This window comes from Mixophyes fleayi, chromosome 7, assembly GCF_038048845.1.
Source record: "Mixophyes fleayi isolate aMixFle1 chromosome 7, aMixFle1.hap1, whole genome shotgun sequence".
NCBI classification, from domain to species: Eukaryota; Metazoa; Chordata; class Amphibia; order Anura; family Limnodynastidae; genus Mixophyes; species Mixophyes fleayi.
In genome coordinates, this window is record NC_134408.1 from 93,436,546 (window position 1) to 93,460,299 (window position 23,754).

At 44.2% G+C, this 23,754-nt stretch overlaps 1 protein-coding gene across 1 annotated transcript in view; it reads left to right on the forward strand.

The window, feature by feature from the left end:
• The window catches only part of LOC142097890 (caspase-8-like), a 69,646-nt gene that overhangs the window by 16,606 nt on the left and 29,286 nt on the right, over positions 1–23,754 (forward strand). The window contains exon 3 of the mRNA XM_075180126.1: positions 4,083–4,179. Coding sequence (XP_075036227.1) covers positions 4,083–4,179 — 97 coding nt within the window. The remainder of the gene's footprint in view (positions 1–4,082; positions 4,180–23,754) is intronic.

Genomic DNA, 23,754 nt, shown 5'->3' on the forward strand with positions numbered 1-23,754 from the left:
ACTCTAGAGAAATAGTTTGGATAAATTGAAATTTTGTACCAGTTAATTAGGCTATTTCTATTTTGGGATACATTTCAAACTCCTAACAATTTAAAACAATATAGTATAAGTACGTTTTTTAACTTTTGCAGTTAATGTGCCTATACTCACAAAGTTTCAGATTATGAGTTAGGTTGTTTATATGACAGCTAATGCAAATGAGTATTTGATTGGGATAAACTATGCCGATCAGTACTGGCGGAAAATGCAGTCAGACAATGACCTTAGTCTGACCATGTTTGTGGTTCTTGCATTAACAGTTTTCCCAAGCACAGACTGCATGGATTGTTGCTTTGGCCAAAGATCCAGCCAAATGACACTGAGGCCAAGCAACCAATTCTATTTAGTTTGTTTTGATGTCAGAGGCTAAAATGCAAGCTACTGACCTTGAAATAAAGTAAATTGTGTATAATATAATTATAGATGTAGTATATATGCACATGGATGCAAGTACATTTGTAGTGCAACAAGTGTGCATAAATAGTGCCCACATCATCAAATAGTATTGCCCCCAAAATTGAAATATAAAATAATATTGCCCTCTAATTATCATTTTAAAATCACACATTATTTTGCCCCCCATAATATATTCATAAAAATTTTTACTCCCATAGGATCATTATTAATGATGTCCCTTAATCAATTAATATTGATTGCTTTTATAATTAATAAGTGTATATATTTCACCCTTTGTATTCATACCATGTAAAAAAATCTGGACAGCACTGTCTAATGTGGTGATTTGAAAACCAGCGTTTTACTATTAGTAAATTCATGATTTGAAAACTGCCAAAAAGAATCACTAAAAAAAATTGTGGTTTTACTAAACAGTGGGTAATGTTTTACATCTGCAGGGGCGAACGGAGGATTGTCGGGGGGTCGTGAGAGCAGCAGCTCCGTTTCTTCAGCGCTGTCCTATACAGCAGCCGCGGCGCTGTCTAAGAAGCGTCCGCGGCGGTGATGTAGTGTATACAGCACCGCCGCGAACGCTTCTTAGACACGCCGTGGCTGCTATATAGGACAGTGCAGCTATAGCGGCCACTTAGTTAGCGCAGGGGGGGTTTCTGGAGACTCAGAAACCCCCCTGCGTGCGCCACTGATCTGTGCAAACCTGAGCTTAGATATGAATACTGTTTTAAAATGGAATAATTTCATTTTTCATTTTAAGTAATTTCTGACAAGGTTTTGGAATATTTATTTTGATTTGACAAATAACAAATAGTGCAGAGCATCTGTACCCAAAAAATTCTATCCAATATATTTCACATTCAGAATCTGCAGCAGCAAAATGTAAAAACTCTTCCATGGTTTAAAAAATTAAAATGGAGTTTTACAGTGTTGTGCTGGTAAACGTGTTCAGCAATTACATTAGTGCATATCTGCCAACTCTCCCAGAATGTCTGGGAGACTCCCGAATTCTTGGTAGATCTCCCAGACTCCCGGGAGACCAGGATATTCTCCTGTATCCTGCTCACTTTCCAGTGAAGTGGGCAGGATGGGAGCCTCTATGCCACAAATTGTGTTGAATCACGTCATTTTGTCCCTGTTTTTGCATCAATGCGATTCGCAGTGCCCCACCACCCCTCTGTCCTCACACTTTACCTCCCCCTCATGATTTCCCGGAGGGAAAGAGTAAAAAGTTGGTAAGTATACAGTAACAGCTACCGGAAGTGGTAAAGTATACTGATCCTTAATGGGTTGTACATATTTAGGTACATTTATAAAAGTGTATTTGAGATATAGGTGTCTTATTGGTATTTTTGCTTTTGCACTATATTTACCAACTGTCCTATAATATATATATTTTTTTTAATGAATAAAAATTTTTATTGGTTTTTCAAGGTTTTTCAAAAGGGGTACAGAAGAAAAAAAAAAAAAGGGGGGAAAAGGGTACATAAAGGGGATGGAACACATACACAATATACTTGAAAAAAAAAATACAGCATCAAAATCAAATGTATCTGACTATACAGTGTGTACCTTTGGCTTGACTAATACTTTACACACCATCAAACAAAAGATCATTCACAGGCGTCATTGTCATTAGAGGGCGAGGGAAGCGAACGTGATGGATTTCCCTCCCCATCTGTCACATAATTATGCCAGGCTCTCCACTTAATCAGCGGGGACGATGTTGACGTGGAATATGGGACACCCAGGGTTTCCATTTCGAAATTGAAATTAATTTTGGAGATTACCTTGGCCAGAGTAGGGGGGAGAGGCTGCTTCCAAGCCTGAGCTATAACTGGTTTGGTTGCTATCAGTATCTGGCCTGTCACTTATCTATCCCAACTGGGAAGAGAGGGGGGATAATATTGCAATAAAGCTAACTCTGGTGTGGGGAGGACCGAGTGACGAAGGGCTGAGCTTATCAATTGAAAGGCCTTATTCCATATAGGCCTTATTACAGGGCATGACCAAAATATATGGAAAATATCACCACGCTCAGAACAATTACGCCAACATAGTGGGGATATGGAAGGCCAGATTTTATGAAGTTTGTCTGGGTAACATATATTCTATTCAATAATTTTACCAACATCTCAGTGTGATTAAGGCACTTGGACATTTTAAAGGAGTTGGCGAAAATATGTTCTCAGTCTTCCTCTGACAAATCTAACTGAAGGTCTGATTCCCATTGGATCTGAGGTTTAGACTTAGGAGCGATATCAAGACTCAATAAGGTTTTATACCAGAGGGTAATACTGGCTCTACTACTACCTTTAGTTAATGGGGAGTAATACCTGGCTAAAGGAGGGCCTATTGCCGGAATACTGAACGGCAAGGAAGTTAATAGATGCCTGATTTGGAGGTATTTCTAAAAGTCACCTTTGGGCAACGAATATAGGGCACTGAGGTGTGAGTAGGAGAAGAGCCCACCCGAGTCCAGCAAGTGTCCTAGAGTCCGAATACCCCTACCAATCCATCCAGAAAGATTCAAGTCCGGTATTTATTTGGCGATCACCCATAGAGACACACCCATCGTGGGACGCAACAGCCCCTTGGTACTCTGGCATAATCGATCCCACACAGTCAAAATATCTCTGATAAGAGCCGGCAAGGTCTCCACAGGAGGTCTCCACTGGACAGGTATCCATAAAAGATCTGTCAAGGGGAATTCTGGAGTACACGCTACCTCCAGGTCTACCCAAGGTTTCACTCCTCCTGGGAGATACCACCTATAATATTTTTTAAAAATTATAGGCGTGCAAGAACATAGACTGCATACATAGAAGTATCACATCCTTAAAACAAAAAAAAATAAATGCTAATTTTCATAGGGGAAGCTGCATAGAGGACCCAAGCTCTCTGGCAATTGTTCATTGCTAGGGGAAGAGCCACAACAAAACTGTCATTAAGATCTAACAGACACTTCCAACCCACTAAGTTGTTAATAGTGTCAGAGTTCAAGCTATGAAATGGTTTGTGACTAGTCAGTCACAAGCCAGTCTATTTTTCAGCATGCCAGGATCTGGGTAGCAACTGATGGCACTTTCCTCTAGCAACAAGCAAGTGGAGCCATTAGAGGAGTGCATCATCATCAGCTATTTATATATTGCCACTAATTCCACAGCGCTGTACAGAGAACTCACTCACCTCAGTCTCTGTCGCATTGGAGATTACAGTCTAAATTACGTAACATACACACACACACACACACACACGCACGCACACACACACACACACACGCAGACTAGGGTTAATTTGATAGCAGCCAATTAACCTACCAGTATGTTTTTGGAGTGTGGGAGGAAACCGGAGCACCCGGGGGAAACCCATACAAATTCCACACAGATAAGGCCATGATAGGGAATTGAACTAAAGACCCCAGTGCTGTGAGGCAGAAGTGATAACCACTAAGCCACTGTGCTGCCCTAAGAGTTTATCAATAACTACCTTATCTGTGTATCAGATCCAAAATGGGAAAAAATGTATTTGAGTCCTTAACTGTGACAGATGGGAGGTATATATGCAGGTGTGTATGTTGTAAAAGTGAATATTTAAACATTGATTAATTCAATTATCTGTTTTTAAACTCACAGGATCCTGCTTTATGAAATTTCAGAAAGTCTAACTACTGATGACGTAGAAATGGTGAAGTTTCTGCTGTATCCAGGAACAGCTAAAATAACCAAAACAGTAAGAAATTTGTTTGGAGCTACTTTTGGAATCATATTTGTGAAATTAAAAGCATACACTAATATATATTCACACACACTTTCTGAATGTACATGCACATATATACGTTTTTATATGTGTATATATATATATATTGTGGCAAGAGCCCGCTACTGTTGAAGCACACACGTACAAATTCTTCTTGTTATGCAGCTTTATTGTCAGGATGGTTAAAATGTATTTGACACCGTATGACTTTCACAGCAATTATGGAGACCCTAAACGCTAGCTAGACATAGACCAGCTCTCTCAAGACCAGCCAGCTTCCCCAGCCTTGGTCTTAGTGAACAAATGACACAAGCAAGCTTTTATACATGATACTCCTCCCCCAGCCTTAGCTTGATGGGCAGGTGGCTGGCTCTGTTTGCACTAACAGACACACCCTGTCTGTTTGCTGAGAGGAAGGAGCTTTCAAATCATGTAAGTTAACCAAACTTTAAACTACACATAAGTCTTTACCTGGTTTAACCTCAATCTAGGTGCATAACTGCGCCAATGTCTTACTCTGCTTGTATGCTTTCTCTGTATCTTGTCAGGTAAATGCCTCCCTTTGTTACAATATATATTATTTTATTTTATTGTTTTGAAGGGGGATTTAGTCTGAACATCAAATCTGTCAACTCTAAGAAAAGGTGCACCACTGTTGTGACTCACTTTACAGAATACAGAAGAACACTTCCATCATCATCATCATCAATTCATATAGCGCCACCAATTCCACAGCACTGTACAGAGAATATTTGTCATTCACATCAGTCTCTGTTCCATTGGAACTTACAATCTAAATTTCCAAACACAAACACTACGGTTAGTCAACAGCCAATTAACCTACCAGTATGTTTTTGGAGTATGGGAGGAAAACTGAGCACCTGGAGTAAGCCTACTCAAATATACAGAAATGCTAGCAACTGAGCAACCGTGCTTTAGACTCTAATGGCATAATAATCACAGTAACAAACATTTGTGTTTTCAACTCTGTAATACCAATATGATATATGAAAAAAATATGCGATTATTAATGTACATTTTGATCACACTGTGAATGTATATATATATATATATATATATATATATATATATATAGATATATAGATATATATATATATATGTGTGTGCAATAGCACTCACACATTAACAGTCACAGGGGGGAGTCCCTTCACGATCATTCCAGAGGCAGTCTGCAGCAATGTAACACCAGAGATGAATTCTCGCACCTTGCACCCTGCAAGAAAATCTGTGATGTTCAGATACCATAGTACATGTAAATAAACAAAGTCGGACATTTTCATTCGACTCAACGTAGAAGATTGATTTCCCCCACAGATTGGTCGCACAAGTTTACAAATGAAGTAAATCCAAACAATATGATTTACATAGCACAGGTATTGACTTTTATATAAACTTAGACTTTAAGTATAAATTCGTGATGCAGAATTAATTATTCCTTACTGTAATGTAATGCCAGTAAAATGTATTTGTCTCTTTTGATTTGACTAGAATATCGCTCAACTTATCAATCTAAATATTGTTTTTCTGAATGCTTTTAGAATTATGTTTGGCTACACGTTGTCATTTTTTACTTAATTTGCAGCAGCATCATAACTTCAAAAACAAACAATATATAAATCACAACTCCAAAACAAACTATCTAAAATTTAGTGAAAGAGGGGAAAGGGGCGCTTCTTTAATTAATGAAATGTGTACAAGTGAATAAAATCATTTGAGACGGCAGCCAAGGACAATTGAGACCAATGTGCAAGTTCAAACAAAAGAAAAATGTCCGGCACTCAAAAACAAACAATATATAAATCACTAAGTGTCAGCATATACATAAAGGAGAATTTTATGCACAATATAGCTATATTGGGATATAAGCTCACCTGCCGCGTCAAGGCATCTCCTGTAGGTGAGTCCCTAGCCAGTGAAACAAATTTTATTTAGGGTGTCACATTTAAAATCTTCCCTCAATCTCCATTTTGTAAGGCATGCAGCACCTGGAGGGAGTGGTCAACTCCCAAACAAAATTATCCTTTATGTATATGCTGACACATAGTGATTTTTATATTGTTTGTTTTTGAGCGCTGGACAACATGAATCTTTCATGAATGAACTTTGATGCCAGAATCAGTTTCAAAAGTTTATAAGTATGTAAATATGTTCTGTTTGCACAATATCTTTATAAAAATCGAATCGCTGCATGGACCCCATCTCTGCCTTGTATAACACATTCCACGTTATCCCTTACACTGGCTCAATGGAACAAACTGAGACAATTTGAACAAATCTCTTCCTTACTATCTGCCACGGTCACTAGGACTCTCGACCCAGAATTTATCAATAGCTGGCAATTACCCACCAGAGGCGCGGAGTCTAACACAGCGGCTGGTCTTCTCCAGGAACTCCCGCAAGGAAGTATGGGTTTTAGCGGCTTTCACTGTGCAGGTCGCGGCCCTCTGGAGAATCTGGTAAATGGACGGAATACAGCAATACACGATGGGGTCAGATGGCTCTCTGAACTGGGTAGCAGGAGACACACTGGAAGAATATAATAGCCTCTGGAGAGTAGAAGTTGTACAGGAACAGCAAATAATGATCGCAATGTCAAGGTGGTAATAATATAGGACACTAGGAGAGTATACTGCAGTAGATGGATTTCACCACTGGCGAAAAGTAGGGACTGGCCCAGATTGCAGTACAATACAAGGTAGCGCGGAGAGGTCTGCGGTTCACAGGTATTACCACTGGTGTGATGTAGAGACTTGTCCAGATTGCCGGTGAGATACAAAGTAGCGTGGAAAGGTCTACGGCTGACAGGTATTACCACTTGCGTGGAGTAGAGACTTGTCCAGATTGCAGGTGAGATACAAAGTAGCGTGGAGAGGTCTGCGGCTGACAGGTATTACCACATGCGTGGAGTAGAGACTTGTCCAGATTGCAGGTGTGATACAAGGCAACGTCGAGAGGTCTGCGACTGACAGGTATTATCACTGGAGGGGTGTACAGACTTGTCCAGATTGCAGGTGAGATACAAAGTAGCGTGGAGAGGTCTGCGGCTGACAGGTATTACCACATGCGTAGAGTATAGACTTTTCCTGATGGCGGGTGCAATACAAGGTAGCGTGGAGAGGTCTGTGGCTGTCAGGTATTACCACTTGCGTGGAGTAGAGACTTGTCCAGATTGCAGGTGAGATACAAAGTAGCGTGGACAGGTCTGCGGTTGACAGGTATTACCACTTGCGTGGAGTAGAGACTTGTCCAGATTGCAGGTGTGATACAAGGCAACGTGGAGAGGTCTGCGACTGACAGGTATTACCACTTGCGTGGAGTAGAGACTTGTCCAGATTGCATGTGCGATACAAGGTAGCGTGGAACGGTCTGCAGCTGACAGGTATCACCATTTGCGTGGAGTAGAGACTTGTCCAGATTGCAGGTGCGATACAAGGTAGCATGGAACGAGCTGCAGCTGACAGGTATAACCACTGAATGCACAGGAGATTTCCACGGCAGGCAGGTAACACGATACAGGAGCAACGGACTCCTTGGTTACCTCAGAGGAATGAGGACCAAGAACAGGCAAAGGTAGTAGGGCCGAGGGAGTCTTAAATAGTGAGAGGTAATTAGTCATCCAATGAGAGGAGAGCGGAGGTTTTACCAAACTTCCGATCTGCACATGCGCAAACGCATAGCTACAATGGTGGACGACTGCGGCGCTGCACGGGCGCCGGCAGGGCAGAGAGAGCCCTAGATCTTGAGCCAGAGGGACCAGCGGACCAGTGAGTGACACTATCCCCCTGACCAGAGCCAGACTAACAATAGGGCTAAAGGGGCTACAGCCCAGGGGCCTCAGGGCAGCTTGGGGACCCGCCGACATTTATTGGGTCGGGGGAGACCCTGCACCCGGCTCCGACTGTCACCTGTTCAAGGAGAATGGCAGGCAGCTAACAGCAAATGTTATGCTGTTAGCTGCCTGCTGTCACTGTAGTACTTATGCGGCACGCAGTAATCTCCTTAGTAAGGAGATTACAGCATGCCGCATAAGCACTGCAGGGAGTGGAACAACGGAAAGAGGTAAGGTCACGGACTGGGGCCTCATGGGTTGGGGGGGGCACATGGGGGAGGCGGGCCCTCACAGTACCCTTAGCCCGGGGGCCTCCCTTCCCTTAATCCAGCCCTGCCCCTGACCTTTCTCACACATAACAAAGACTTTTCCCCAAGGTTTGACACCTCACATGTTTAAGAAATGGTGCTCTGCTGGTCCTCACTGTGTCTGTGGCTGGGTAGTAATAGAGTTAGCACTCCCAGACAAGTAGTGTTAGGATATACTTGGCTTACTCAGTATCTTTGTATTGTTAATAAAAACAACACCCTTAGTAGAACTTATCTGTACCATCCAGCAAGATACAAAACATTCAGTCTATAAATGTTAGGAACTCCCAAGCCAGTACAGTGAAACTCGGGGACTACTCTGAAGGCCCGGTGTTCGCTGGAGCCCCTAGTGGTGGGGACAGACTGGGCTGTGGGCCGACCGAGGGTCGAGTAACGTATACTGGCTTAAAGGAGTACCCAGGAGTGGAGTGATTGGCGGGCTGCAGTTAAGCAGAATCCTAGGTCAAAGGGTCACAGGCACAGATGCAAAATCCAGAGACAAGCGAAGGGTCAGACACACAGGCAGAGAAGCAAAATCCGAAATCCAGGCAAAAGGTCGAGGTCAGAAGAGAGGGGTCACAGGTCCAAGAACAAGCAGGGGTCAAAACACTGGTAGTCAAATCCAAGGTAGCAAGAACCAAACGGATAGCACAAGCAGGCAGCAGGACTGAGGACAGAACGCTATAACCGGCAATGAGGTAGCAGACCTCATTGCCTTAAATACACAGGTGAGCCAATCAGAGCCTAGCTCTGCAACTACTCCCAGGAGCTGACTAATAAAATAATTACAGCCTAATAGCCAGCAGGCTATTAGGTCCTTCTGGCTGTCCCCTGTTGCCGGGAAGCGGCGCTACACTGCTGGGCGTCCGGCCGTTGCCTCGGCAACGGTCGGGAGTTGAAGGGAAGTGACGTCCCGGTCATCATGGTGACGGCCGGGACGCTGGGGCAGGCAGGAAGCGAGCCGCGGCGGCTGTGAGTACCGCCGCGGCTCGTGACAGTACCCCCCCCCCCCTTGAGGAGGGGTCAAAGAACCCCGACATCCAGGCTTAGTGGGAAACTTCCTAAAAAATTCCTTAAGTAGTTTCTCAGCGTGGAGACGCTTCTGGGGTATCCAAGTTCGCTCTTCTGGGCCGTAACCCTTCCAATGGACTAGAACCTGGACCTGCCCTTGAACCTTCCTTGAGTCCAGAATTTTTTCAACGATGAACTCGTGGTCTCCATTAATAAGCAGAGGCCGAGGTTTTTTAGAGGACGATTGTCACGAGCCGCGGCGGTACTCACAGCCGCCGCGGCTCGCTTCCTGTCGGTCCCAACGTCCCGGCCGTCACCATGACGACCGGGACGTCATTTCCTTCCAACTCCCGACCGTTGCCAAGGCAACGGTCGGACGCTTCCTCAGCGCCGTGTCCTGGCAGCCAGGCGCGCATGCGCTCTAGCGACAATCAGGCAGATTTAGCCTGTGGCTGAATTAGCAGGCATTAGCCTGCAGGTGTGGATTTCAGGGCTAAGCCCTGATTGGTCTTGCTAGGTGCTGGCAATTAGCCTACAAGTGTGGCCTTGTCTAGGGGCAGGTTCTGATTGGTTGTGGGTTGTATTTAAGGCAATGAGGTCTGCTGCCTCATTGCCGGTTATAGCTTCTGTGCTCCAGTCTGCTGACCTGCTTGTTCCAGTTCCTGTATCTACGTTTTGACTTCCCGTGTATGACCCTTGGCTTCGTATTTGACTTCGCTTGTGTTTCCTGTGACCCTGATCCTTGGCTCGTTTACCCGTTCTGCTACTTTGCCTGTGACCTCTGACCTCAGCTTGTTCATTGTTACTGTTACCTGCTGCCGACCTTTTGACCTCTGCGTGGACCTGACTCTTCTTGCCTGGGTTCTCCCCAGCCGGTACACACTTCACGACCCTCTGTCAGTCTGCAGCCCAGTCTGTCCCCACCATCAGGGGCTCCAGTGAACACCTGACTGGCAGAGTAGACTCCGGGTTGTGTTGTGCCGGCTGGAGGGGTTCCTAACATTATAACCGGCCCACTCACGGAGACAAGGTTAGAATGGATACAAGTGGATCCACACCGTCTCCGGCACAAACCCTAGCAGGCCACGTTGAGTCCTTGTATCAGATGATGCAGGGATTGGCTGAGCGTATGTCTGTTCAAGAAGAAGCCACAAAAGCTTCACAACCGACTCCAGGTCCCATCTGTGAACCCAAAATGAACTTACCAGATCGGTTCTCCGGAAATAGAACCCTGTTTCGGAACTTCAGGGAGAGCTGCAAGCTCTATTTTCGGATGAGACCCCGCTCCTCCGGTTCAGAGCAGCAAAGAGTTGGGATTATTATTTCCCTTCTACAGGGTGACCCCCAGTCCTGGGCGTTTTCTTTGCCGCAGACCAGTCCGGCCATGCAGTCCGTAGACTCCTTCTTCGAGGCACTGGGTCTACTGTATGATGACCCGGATCGAGTGGCCTCCGCGGAAGCTCATCTACGGTCCTTGAAACAAGGCCGATGGTCGGCAGAAGAATACTGCGCTGAATTCCGTAGATGGTCACCTGATAGTGGATGGAACGACCCTGCCTTACGAAGTCAGTTCCGTCTCGGCCTATCTGAACAGATTAAAGATTCTTTGGTGCAATACCCGTCTCCTAGTTCTCTGGAGGATCTGATGCACCTCTCCATTAAAATTGACAGGAGATATAAGGAGCGGAAAACTGAAAAGGAAACATCATCACCTCCATCCGCCTTCGTTCCTGTTTCCCAGGATGGTGAGGAGCCTATGCAATTAGGAGCATATCGTCTCTCTTCTGAAGAGAGAGACAGGAGACGTTCGCAAGGTCTATGTCTATACTGTGGCATAAAAGGCCACTTCTCCCGTTCTTGCCCAAATAAGTCGGGAAAAGACCATGCCTAGGGAATGAGGGGAAAGTTCACCTAGGTCTGCAAATTATCTCCCCGAAAAATGCTGTATTAATCCCTGCACAGCTCACCTTCCGGGCTCGCTCCGTGGACCTGTCGGCCTTCATTGATAGCGGAGCCGCAGGCAACTTCCTTGATATTGGGTTTGCCCGCTCTGCCGGAATTCCGATGGTAAAACTCAACTCTGCCATTACTGTCTGTGGCTTAGACGGAGGTCCGTTGCCTGGTGGCAAGATTTCCTGGGAGACCCCGCCACTACAGTTGAAGATCGGAGCTCTCCATTCTGAGTCAATCACCTTCTTCCTGATCGATTGTTCGTCGGTTCCTATGATCTTGGGCCACCCATGGCTTTCCTGTCATAACCCTGTCATAGACTGGGTAAAAGGAGAGATTGTCAAGTGGAGTACTTATTGTACACAGTCTTGTTTGTCACTGTCTCTGCGTATGATTCAGCCTATTCCGGAGCGGCTTCCCTCACAGTATCATGAATTCTGGGACGTGTTCTCCAAGAAGGCTGCTGATACCTTACCGCCACATCGTGACTTTGACTGTGCCATCGAACTTATTCCTGGTTCCAAGTTACCTAAGGGGCATTTATATTCCCTTTCTGCTCCAGAAACAAAATCCATGCAGGAGTATATCGACGAAAACCTGGAGAGAGGCTTCATCAGGCCATCTAAGTCTCCCGTAGGAGCAGGATGCTTCTTTGTATCAAAAAAAGACGGAGGGTTAAGACCTTGTATTGACTACCGGGGATTGAATCATATCACAGTCAAGAACACCTATCCCCTTCCTCTCATCTCGGTATTGTTTGATCAGCTAAGAGGGGCTACTGTCTTCACTAAAATCGACCTTCGCGGAGCATATAATCTCATCCGTATCAAAGAAGGAGATGAGTGGAAGATGGCATTTAATTCGCACTCTGGCCACTACGAGTATCTGGTCATGCCGTTTGGCCTTAGCAATGCACCTGCAGTGTTCCAGGACTTGATCAATGAAGTTCTTCGGGAATTCCTTGGTTGTTTCGTGGTCGTCTATTTAGATGATATCCTCATCTATTCCAGATCTTTGCCCGCCCATCAGACTCACGTCAAACAAGTTCTACAGAAATTACGAGAGAACCACCTGTACGCTAAGCTGGAAAAGTGTGAGTTCGAGGTACAGAGGGTATCCTTTTTAGGCTATGTAATCTCTTCTGAGGGATTCTCCATGGATCCAGCTAAGGTCCAGGCTATTTTGGATTGGGTGCAACCCAACAATCTTAAGGCGGTGCAGAGGTTCCTGGGCTTCTCCAATTATTATAGGAGATTCATTCACAACTTTGCCGACATTGTGGCTCCCATTGTCGCTCTGACCCGTAAAGGAATGGATCCAACTAATTGGTCGTCTCAAGCAGCAGCCTCATTCGAAAGCCTGAAAAAGGCCTTTGTCTCCGCTCAGGTCCTTAGACATCCGGATCCAGCTAGGACATTTATTCTTGAGGTCGACGCCTCTGACATCGGTGCCGGTGCCATCCTATCGCAGAAGGATCCTCATATTAATCGTCTGCACCCATGTGCTTATTTCTCCCGTCAGTTCTCTTCAGCAGAGGCCAACTATGATGTCGGTAATAGAGAACTATTGGCAATCAAATGGGCCTTCGAGGAGTGGCGGCATTGGTTGGAGGGTGCTTCACATCAGATCTCTGTCATTACCGATCACAAGAATTTACAATATATACAGTCAGCCAAACGTTTAAATCCCAGACAGGCCCGGTGGGCGTTATTCTTTACCCGGTTTAACTTCCTGATCACCTACCGACCAGGCTCCAAAAATGTCCGGGCAGATGCCCTTTCCAGAAGTTTCTCGGCACACCACATTCCAGTCACTATCCCAGAGCCGATTATTCCTCCTTCTGTAATCCATGCCGGGTTGACCCAAGATCTGAGTATCACACTTCAGAGATTCCAGAAATTAGCCCCTGATACTACTCCGGAGCGACGTCTCTTTGTTCCAGTCCATCTAAGGAAGGCGGTTATTGCAGAGGCGCATAACAGTAGGGTTGCAGGGCATCCTGGAATTTTCAAGACGTTAGAAATCCTTTCCCGTACAGTCTGGTGGCCATCTATGTCTGCTGACGTCAGGAGTCATGTCCTCTCATGTGAGGTTTGTGCCAGAAACAAAGTTCCTAGGATCCGCCCAATAGGCCAGTTAGTTCCTTTGGCACCACCTGGAAAACCATGGACCCACTTGTCCATGGACTTTATAGTGGATCTACCACCTTCTGCAGGACACAATACCATTTGGGTCGTGGTAGACCGGTTCAGCAAGATGTCCCATTTCGTTCCCTTACCCAAACTCCCTACAGCTCGGGATTTGGCCGTCTTATTCATTCAACATATTTTCCGGCTCCATGGACTCCCTACTGACATAGTTTCCGATCGGGGTTCTCAGTTCATAGCGCAATTCTGGAGATCTTTCTGTACCCTTCTCGGAATCAAGGTTAGTTTATCATCCGCATATCACCCTCAGTCTAATGGGCAGACCGAAAGAGTTAACCAGTCCTTGGAAAAATTTTTGCGATGCTACACGTCAGAGTTCCATGATAATTGGTCTTCCTTGTTACCTTGGGCGGAATTTGCCTGTAACAATTCCTGTCATTCATCTACTAAAACTTCTCCGTTTTTCTGCAATTATGGTTTTCACCCCAGATCTAACTCCCTGTATTCGCTTAACCCAGTTGGTGTCCAGGAGATCCGTTCCACTGCAAGAGATCTCAGAGTTATCTGGAGGAAAGTACAGGCATCTCTGAAACAGGCTTCAGTTGTCGCAAAAAAAAAATCGGATCGCCACCGTACCATCTGCTCCTTCAAGGTGGGCCAGAGAGTGTGGCTGTCTACAAAAAACATTAAACTCAGACAGCCTTGCAAAAAGTTGGGTCCCAAGTTCATCGGCCCGTTCCTTATCATCAAGCAGGTTAATTCTGTTGCATTTAGGTTAAGAATTCCCAACACATTTCACTGTTCTCTGTTGAAGCCGGTATTATATCCTACTCAAATCCAGTCTTCAAATTTGCCTGAGAGAAAATCAAACAGATCACCAAGATACGTTGTTCAGAAGATCTTGGATTCCAAAAAAGTGCAAGGTCAGGTGCACTTCCTAGTGCAGTGGAGGAATCGTGGGTTGAAAGAACGGTCTTGGATCCCACGGAGACAACTCGGTGCTCCTAAACAGTTGAAGGAGTTCTTTAAAAAATTTCCAAGGAAACCGGGATGTCGGGGTTCCTTAACCCCTCCTCAAGGGGGGGGTACTGTCACGAGCCGCGGCGGTACTCACAGCCGCCGCGGCTCGCTTCCTGTCGGTCCCAACGTCCCGGCCGTCACCATGACGACCGGGACGTCATTTCCTTCCAACTCCCGGCCGTTGCCAAGGCAACGGTCGGACGCTTCCTCAGCGCCGTGTCCTGGCAGCCAGGCGCGCATGCGCTCTAGCGACAATCAGGCAGATTTAGCCTGTGGCTGAATTAGCAGGCATTAGCCTGCAGGTGTGGATTTCAGGGCTAAGCCCTGATTGGTCTTGCTAGGTGCTGGCAATTAGCCTACAAGTGTGGCCTTGTCTAGGGGCAGGTTCTGATTGGTTGTGGGTTGTATTTAAGGCAATGAGGTCTGCTGCCTCATTGCCGGTTATAGCTTCTGTGCTCCAGTCTGCTGACCTGCTTGTTCCAGTTCCTGTATCTACGTTTTGACTTCCCGTGTATGACCCTTGGCTTCGTATTTGACTTCGCTTGTGTTTCCTGTGACCCTGATCCTTGGCTCGTTTACCCGTTCTGCTACTTTGCCTGTGACCTCTGACCTCAGCTTGTTCATTGTTACTGTTACCTGCTGCCGACCTTTTGACCTCTGCGTGGACCTGACTCTTCTTGCCTGGGTTCTCCCCAGCCGGTACACACTTCACGACCCTCTGTCAGTCTGCAGCCCAGTCTGTCCCCACCATCAGGGGCTCCAGTGAACACCTGACTGGCAGAGTAGACTCCGGGTTGTGTTGTGCCGGCTGGAGGGGTTCCTAACAACGATTGACTGTGTTTGCTGGGAGCAACGGCTTTTTTCAGAAGAGAACAATGGAAAGTACAGGGAATTTTTAAAGATGGTGGTAGTTTGAGTCGGAATGCCACTGGATTTACTTTCTTCTCAATCAAAAATGGCCCGATGAATCGAGGACCAAGTTTCTTGCAGGGTTGTCTCAATTTGATGTTCCGTGTGGACAACCATACACGATCTCCTGCTTTTAATGCACATGGACCACGATGGCGATCAGCGAAGGCTTTAGACCTAAGAGAAGCTTGACACAGAGCGGAATGTACCTTCTTCCAAACTGACTTCAACCTGGCAGTGAAGGCAAGTGTTCCAGGATCACCAATGGTAACAGCAGAGGAGAGAGAGTTCGCTTTCGGGTGGAACCCAAAGTTGCAGAAGAACGGGGAGGTACGTGTTGCAGAGTGGCAAGCATTGTTATAAGCAAACTCTGCCCAGGATAGGAGGGAGGACCAATTATCGTGAAACTTGGAAATGTATATGCGCAGAAATTGCTCTAAAGATTGATTGGTTCTTTCCGTCTGACCATTTGACTGAGGGTGGTAAGCTGAGGACAAACTAACTTTGATTCCGAGGGAATTGCAGAAAGACCTCCAAAATTGTGTAATGAATTGGGACCCTCGGTCCGAGACTATGTCTTCTGGAAGGCCATGGAGACGGAAGATATGAGTAATAAATAAGGTGGCCAAACTTCTGGCATACGGCAATTTGAGCAAGGGTATAAAATGTGCCATCTTGCTGAATCGATCAACAACTACCCAAATGGTGTTATGACCCGAGGACAAAGGGAGGTCGACAACAAAGTCCATGGAAATATGGGTCCATGGCCTGTTTGGAGTTGGTAAGGGTAGAAGTTGACCTGGAGGACGGACTCTGGAAGACTTGTTCCTAGCACATTCTGGGCAGGCGCGAACATAGTTTTCCGCATCCAAAGACAAGGTTGGCCACCAAAGCCAGCGGGAAAGTATTTCTATGGTCCTCTTGATACCGGGATGACCTGCTGAGCAGTTGTCGTGGCATTCAATGATGGCCGACTTCCTCAGATGAACTGGGACAAACAATTTATCAGCAGGTGTCTGAGCTGGAGCAATTTTCTGGAAGTGGCAGAGTGTGGCCCCAAGATCCTGAGTTAGACCGACATGAATGGAGGTCAAGGGAATTATTGGTTGCGGGTCAGGGGGCTGAGGATGGGATGCCATAAAACTCAGAGATAGAGAATCAACCTTAGTATTTTTTGATCCTGGACGGTAAGTGATAAGGAAGTTGAATCGGGTGAAAAACAAAGCCCAGCGGGCCTGTCGAGGATTTAGAGTTTTGGCGGTATTAAAGTAATTCTATCGTTTTAAAATAAGCATTGCCCAATCAATTGAATGTGTGTCCAAAGCACAAAGTGATTTATTTTTAACAGATGTAAATAGTCAACAATTCAATACATTATTATATCATGATAAAGTACAGTACAGCACAGCCAATACCAAAAGATAAGTACATACCAAATGCAATCGCTTGCGCACGCTGCGCAATCACCGGACCCGATGGACAATATTCTGTATAGAATATTGTGTCAGAGTTGACTGAGGCCCCAGTGAGATGCAGCTAATATATATACAGTCAGTGTTTCATTGTGAACAATAGAGATGACGTAGATTGTTTCTATAGGTCCAGACGTTGGGTGGGTCCAGGCCAGACAGGTAATAGGTTGATTCAATCTAAGGAATCCAAAGGTGGGGGTCTTCTCTCCAGGGGGTCTGCTCCTTTTCATAGCCAGTATCATACAAAGGTTTTACTCTCTAATATCAATAACTAAAGTATGCAATGTGCGATCTCTTCGCCGACTGCACCGGACAGCTGCTGATGATTAGGGCTTCAATATGATATCAGGCATGACACCTTTCCTATTACCTAAACCTTTAATAACACTACAATGTACATATAATCAACATATATCTATATATATGTATATATATATAGACTAATAATAAACTGAATACTATCTGCTCCTGAATTACAGTGTAACAGAACCAATATGAAATTATATAAATAACTAACTGTTGTAATGCGAGTGTGTGCGTGCGTATTTTACCGTGCGAACGCACCACGTCACGTAACACGTGGCGTACGCTTCGCATTACGCACGGCAAACCAATATTAAACCAATATACTTTCGTTCATCCAATTATACGACTTCAACAGTCCACCCTTTGATAGTACAATAAACTATCACCTTAAAGATGTTATAAGCAGGATCTCAGTACCACGTTTCATTGTTATGTAATACAAATCCCCTTTGGTGTATGTCCACACTGTTTGTAGGTCTAAACAAGTTATCATAAGAGAGAGTCTTAATCCTCTAAACGACTTCTTCTTTTACTATAAACCGTACACTTCTGGAGCTTGGAGATAACTTTTTGTATGCCCTTCAAGGGTGCAATAAAACACTTAATACATTATTTGGAAAGGTACATGGTACAGTAGAACGTGTATCAGCTATACAGAATTCTCTACTACAGTTCTTCAAGTTTAACAGGTTCTTCTGTCCAACGCATGTCTTTAAGCTCAGAATACATTTAAACACTTCATGTTCATCAATAGCATCATCCTATGTCTATCAATAATGTCATATGCAATCTCTTTCAACTTGCGTTAATATACACACATCTCATAATGTCACCAGTTCTTTTCATCAACACTTGTGGGCGGGCTATTGTCTGTTCGTTCTTCCCAGTCTCCCAATACTCAGATTTAACAGTAATCGGCTTGTAAAGCATTGGGAGACTTCAGACTAAGGGACCTAGGTGTCCTACTTTTTTCCCTAGTGACCTCCCACCCATAGTTCGGGTACCTCAAGAATATTTAGTGGAAAGAGAACTAATCCTACTTGATATAATCACTGAGGCACGCGTGAGCACGCCCAGCACTTTGTTTGGTCTAAAACCTTACCCTCCCAAGAATGATTATCATTCTCAAGGATGCCTGCTCAAGTCCGAATATTACTGGACTGGCATCGCTGGGTGTGTCTCTTTTTTTTTTCTATGGGGTCGCCGTACTTACGGACGTAATGCTACTCAGACAATAGCCCCTCGCACTTTCTCCAAGCTCCAAGGTTTCCAAATTTTCCTTTACCCCTGAATTGAATAGAGTAATTGGCCGGACTGATTATGCTACTAACTTCTTCCTCCCCAATACCTCCTTATCATTACCCGAACCAGTCTCTGTCACCTGCTAATAATCAAAAGAATTAACCGTCCTGAGAAGAGAGTGAAATGAGAGAACACAAAAGAGGAAAAACTACAACTTCATGCTGGACAACAGTCTTAGCCTTTGGCTCAGGTGCTACTAACTGCATTCGAGGCCTTCCAGTACAGACTCATGAGTGCCCTTGGACCCTTCTCTGAGTGTTGGCCCCTCTGCAGTGGGTGGTATGGGCACCAGCGTGTCTCTGCTACCCTTAAAGCCGTGAGGCTGGTAGCCTACACCTGGTACCTGTCTGGCAAATAACCTAAGCTTAAGAAATTTCTGCTCCACAACTTACTCTCCTGATCCAACATCCTGACAGTTAGTGTGACCTTTCAGGAAACAGTGTTTTGGACGTTCTCAGTTGCTGTCTCACTATTTACCTTCTCTCAAGGTCTAACCTAGCCTCCCAGTTACAATCTCATCTCACGAGGGGTCAAGAACATTTCAAAAACTGACAGGTTAGGAGTCTGCCCAGGGGTGATCTCTTGGTAGCGGGAAAGGACTAGTGGCACTTCAATCAAGTTCCAACTCTTATTCTATTCAATTCATTCTACCGAGTACCACTACTTTATGTTCACACTGGTTTATGGCTAATTGAAAGTATGTGATTTGTTACCACTACTCATACATTATACATCTATTATCAATAACATGAATACCCCTATCATCTATTATAACTCTAGGACTATCACATTAAATAACAAAAGCTTTGAGTATGAAACAGTAATACATTAGACACATTTCAATACACCTCTACCTAGACATATTTCATTGGTACACCAGTGTATACTTGAGGATCCTGCATGGTGGTAATTGGATGATGTGTATTTGTTTTACCTGGAGGAAAACCCATCAGCAGGAGGGATATGGGATGGCTCTATTAGTCTACCTTGTCCATCTCTCCAGAGTCCACCAGACTCCTCACCACATCTCTTCACCTTCCAGACAGTTTATCCCTCAGGTAACACAAATCTTCCTATATTAACCAATATGTGCATGCGTGCATGTGTGTGTGTGTTCACCTTTTTAAAACTAAAACAATACAACGAAAAACAAACAAAACATAGATTTGTTAGCTGTCACATAAAACCCTGTTGTCTATTTGACAGCTATGTTCTCCCTGGTGTGACAGCCCTGTATGGTTGTGCGTGTAAGTGTGGACCTTACTAGCAGCTACTTCAGTTGGTAACTGTGTCACTGTATAAAGTCCTCTATGTAGTGTCCTAATCATGTGCTGGTATTGCTATAAAACGATTTCTCAGTCACCTCAACATCGCCCTCTAGACTAGAAAAATGCTAAAGACCAATGTATATCAATCGATTTTCCCTCTGCCAACTCACATGTCATTCTCAGTACCTCATATTCAGCTACTTGACTAAGTGGGAAAGGCAAAGAGGTCACTTTCTATAACACTTTCTTCAAATATAACAGTATCCAGTACATGCCTGTCTAACAGTGAAAATTATAAAACATGAAAATTCTACATTTTCTAGGGTTTCACATTATGCCGTATCTTGTGGTAAAAATCCTACTCCAATGTTCTATACAGAGATGCATATCTGTATGCCTCACCTCTAGCATTCTTCTGTCCTCCTGTCCTGCCCACCCTTTGTGCATCCATATAAAGGCACATTTTTGTACAGGAGGCACGAGCCAAAACAAAAAAAACAAAACAGATATGCAATCTATAACACATGAATCGTATTTCCACAACAGAACCTTTCTGCTTAAAATCAGCAGTTTCTATACACATGAAAACAAAACCCCTGACTGTTTCTGTAACTCATGTCAATCTAGTGTGTGTATCTCTGAATTTGTCTTATGTAAAAACATAAAATATGTTTTAGCCCCATTGTTAAGACTGTCTGATTTTATCTCTACCAGAGCAGAGAGAGAGAGAGAGAAAGAGAGAGAGTGAGAGAGAGAGAGAGCGAAGTAGAGAGAGAGAGAGTTAGAGAGCGAGAGGGGGGGAGAGAGAGAGAGAGAGAGAAAGAGGGAGAGAGAGAGAGAGAGAGAGCGAAGTAGAGAGAGAGAGAGTTAGAGAGAGAGAGGGGGGGAGAGAGAGATAGAGAGAGAGAGAGAGGGAGGGAGAGAGAGAGAGAGAGCGAGAGAGTAGCGTTTGTGTAAAGAATGAGAAATAGGAAAGCAATGAATGATGGGAATACAAAGGTTTGAATACGAACATACATGTAGAAAGGGAGATTTTTACAACAAAATGACAGCTGGATTGGACTCTGACTCTATGGGGAAATGGCTGTATTCATTCCACTGTTCCCCTTAGCTATTTGCTAACTATGACCCCTCCCCATACTTGACTAGGGGTTCTTAACAGTGCAATCCAGTGTCGTCCGTCATTTGTTCATTAAGAACTCGGTATCTCATTGACTACATACCTTTTCAACGGACTTTTCTAACTTATAATAGAGAAATGTGAAAATGTACTCTTAGTGACTCATTTTTTTTTTTCTGAAATACATAAAACGATATTTTGGAGCAAAGTATGTACATACTTCATTGTTGGATAATGATTCTCAGCCAAACAAATTGTCATGAGTCACTGCAGCCTAAAACAAAAGAGTGTTCCAATTGTCTATTGTTAATTAGTCTTTCAAGAGTAATTCTTCTATTTCTCTATCTCACCCCTTTTAAACACTTGTCTATACTTCTTTTGTGTCCCTTTTATCTGTGAAAAGAAAAACAAGATAGTTATCTTAAAACAGCAAACAAAACAAACATTTCTATTCTTTGCCGTCGGCTAGCGATTTAGGAAAACAAACATGTGACAACATAAACCGAACAAACAAAATCAACAAAGATTACTTTTAAAAAAATAAGTTTCTTTCTACATTTTGCACCTTAATGCTCACCACAGATTAACTCTAGAGTTGGCTATATTTCTCCCCCAGAATACTAGTTGTTACAGAGTGTGCAATCAATTAAAGGGGAACCTCTAAGAGAAGTGTACGCCTCCTTTGTGGATGTCTATGTGATTTCCAACCCAGGTATTCATTCTTCTCTCTACACAGTTCCTACTCATGTGTCCCTTCTTATGGCAGTAGAAGCACGTCCCTGTCATGTCTTCACAATGTTTTGCTAGGTGTCCTATTTTATTGCCTTGAAAACACTTCCTCAACTCGTGTTGTTTCTCTTCCTTTTTACAATCTTTCCTAATGTGTCCTTCTTCTCTGCACTTGTAACATCTCACTATTCTGGGTTTCCTGTTATGTGGATTGTATTCTGGTGGTCGTGTGTGCAGTCCCTCTAGTGCTGGGATACTTATCATCATTACCCTATCACTTAGTGTCTCTTTCTGTTTGTTTATACTTTTATCATGTTCTATAGCTGACTCCCTGAGAGCACTTACAGTGGTTCCTTTCCAGTATGGTAATGAAGTTTGCACCCTTCTTTTCAAGTTTTCCCTGAGGCCATCCATTAGAACTTTAACAGCAACCTCTCTGTAATATAGATTATCTTTTATGTCTGGTACCCCAGTACATTTGCCCATTGCTATCAAAGCTCTGCAAAAATAGTCTGCTGCATTTTCACTATCTTTTTGCTGGATACTAAAAATTTTACTCCAGTCCACTATCACTGGGAAATATGTGGCCAACTGTGTGATTATATGTCTAATATTGTCCTGATTATCATCCTCGGTTAAGGATTCATCCTCCTCCAACATACAATCCTTAATGAACTTTTGTATGTCAGTATTGAGAGGAAGACAGGTCTTCAATAATACTCGCCAATCGTTATTAGTTGGCTCGTACACATTACCATAATATCTAATAAACTGCTGACATTTGGTCAAATCTTTCCTAGGATCAGGGAAATCAGACAAAATTGAAAATGTTTCAGACCTAGTGCATGGATCATGCTTTGCTACGTGTTTTAAGGGAACATCATTATTCCTGTCTGCTTTCCCATTGGGAACTGCTGCTGTGCAGACAGGATGTAAGTCTACCAAATCACTGAAACTAGTTGCTGAAATTGCTGCTGCAGTACAATGGATGTCTCCCCCTGTGTTAACCTTTTCATTATTCTCACCATTTTCAGCAGCTGCCCCTGCTGGTGGGACCGTTCCTCTTCTTTGTCCTGAAACATTACTTTTAACGTTACTTAAAACAACATACAACTTACTAGTTACAGTTTTTACATTTTTGGTATTGGCTGTACTTCCCGCCCCGACCAAATTTATCGGGGGCGTGTTTGCGCTCAGTTCGCCACGCTTCGCAACGCACACTTCCGGAATGCTTGTTTCCGGTACGCTTACTTCCGCTGAACACGTGTTTTTCCTTACACTCACTTCCGCTGTGCGTTCGCTGCTCTGCCACGTGTTACCTTCCATTTGCCACGATTTTAAACAATGATTATGTGCATTTCTCACTTTCGTTGACTTAATCAACCGTACTTTATCTTTTACGGTATTAAGCACCTCTGCATTAAAACTCCCTGTTGTTGGGAAAGGCCTATCACAATCTTTGGTCATTTCGACCCACGTGTCACAATACACAGTTGCGTATGCACCATATTTTGCACACATGAGAAATCTCGCTGACTCAATAAGACCTTCCTTAGGCAGTAAATTGGCAATCTCTAGCGTATGCCTAGCACCCATGTTGTACAATATACTTTCTACCCGGAACACAGACACACCGCAATGCTCTGTTCCTTCCGGCCAAATGTGAAACACAGACACACCGCAATGCTCTGTTCTTTCCACTAAATATTTCAACTCTGTTGCTATACTCACCGCTAGAGATCTATTATGCTCGGTGAACGTATTTCCTTTAGCCGCGCTCACTCGCTTTTCTCGCCCCTGGCGAGGTTCCCTAATACAGAAATATCACTGTGGGCCCCAAGGGCTATCAGCTCCTCGATACCCTGGCTCAACCACAAAAATCTGCTGAGTTTATTATCGCTGGGAGCGCAAGTTAATACAATCAACCTGCCTTTCCAGTATAATTCCTCCTAGCTGCTTCACCAATTCGCACTAACGGTGCGATCGGATCGCACTGCCTACCAATACTAATTATTAGCAAACCTTGCGATCTATTGGTAGCGCTTTGCGAAAACCCGGTTTTCGCATTCGGTATACCTGCCCTGTATACCGTCCTTCAGTTGGGCAATCCGCCTCGTCAGACAGCAACTGAGCACCTCAACAATAAACAGTGTATC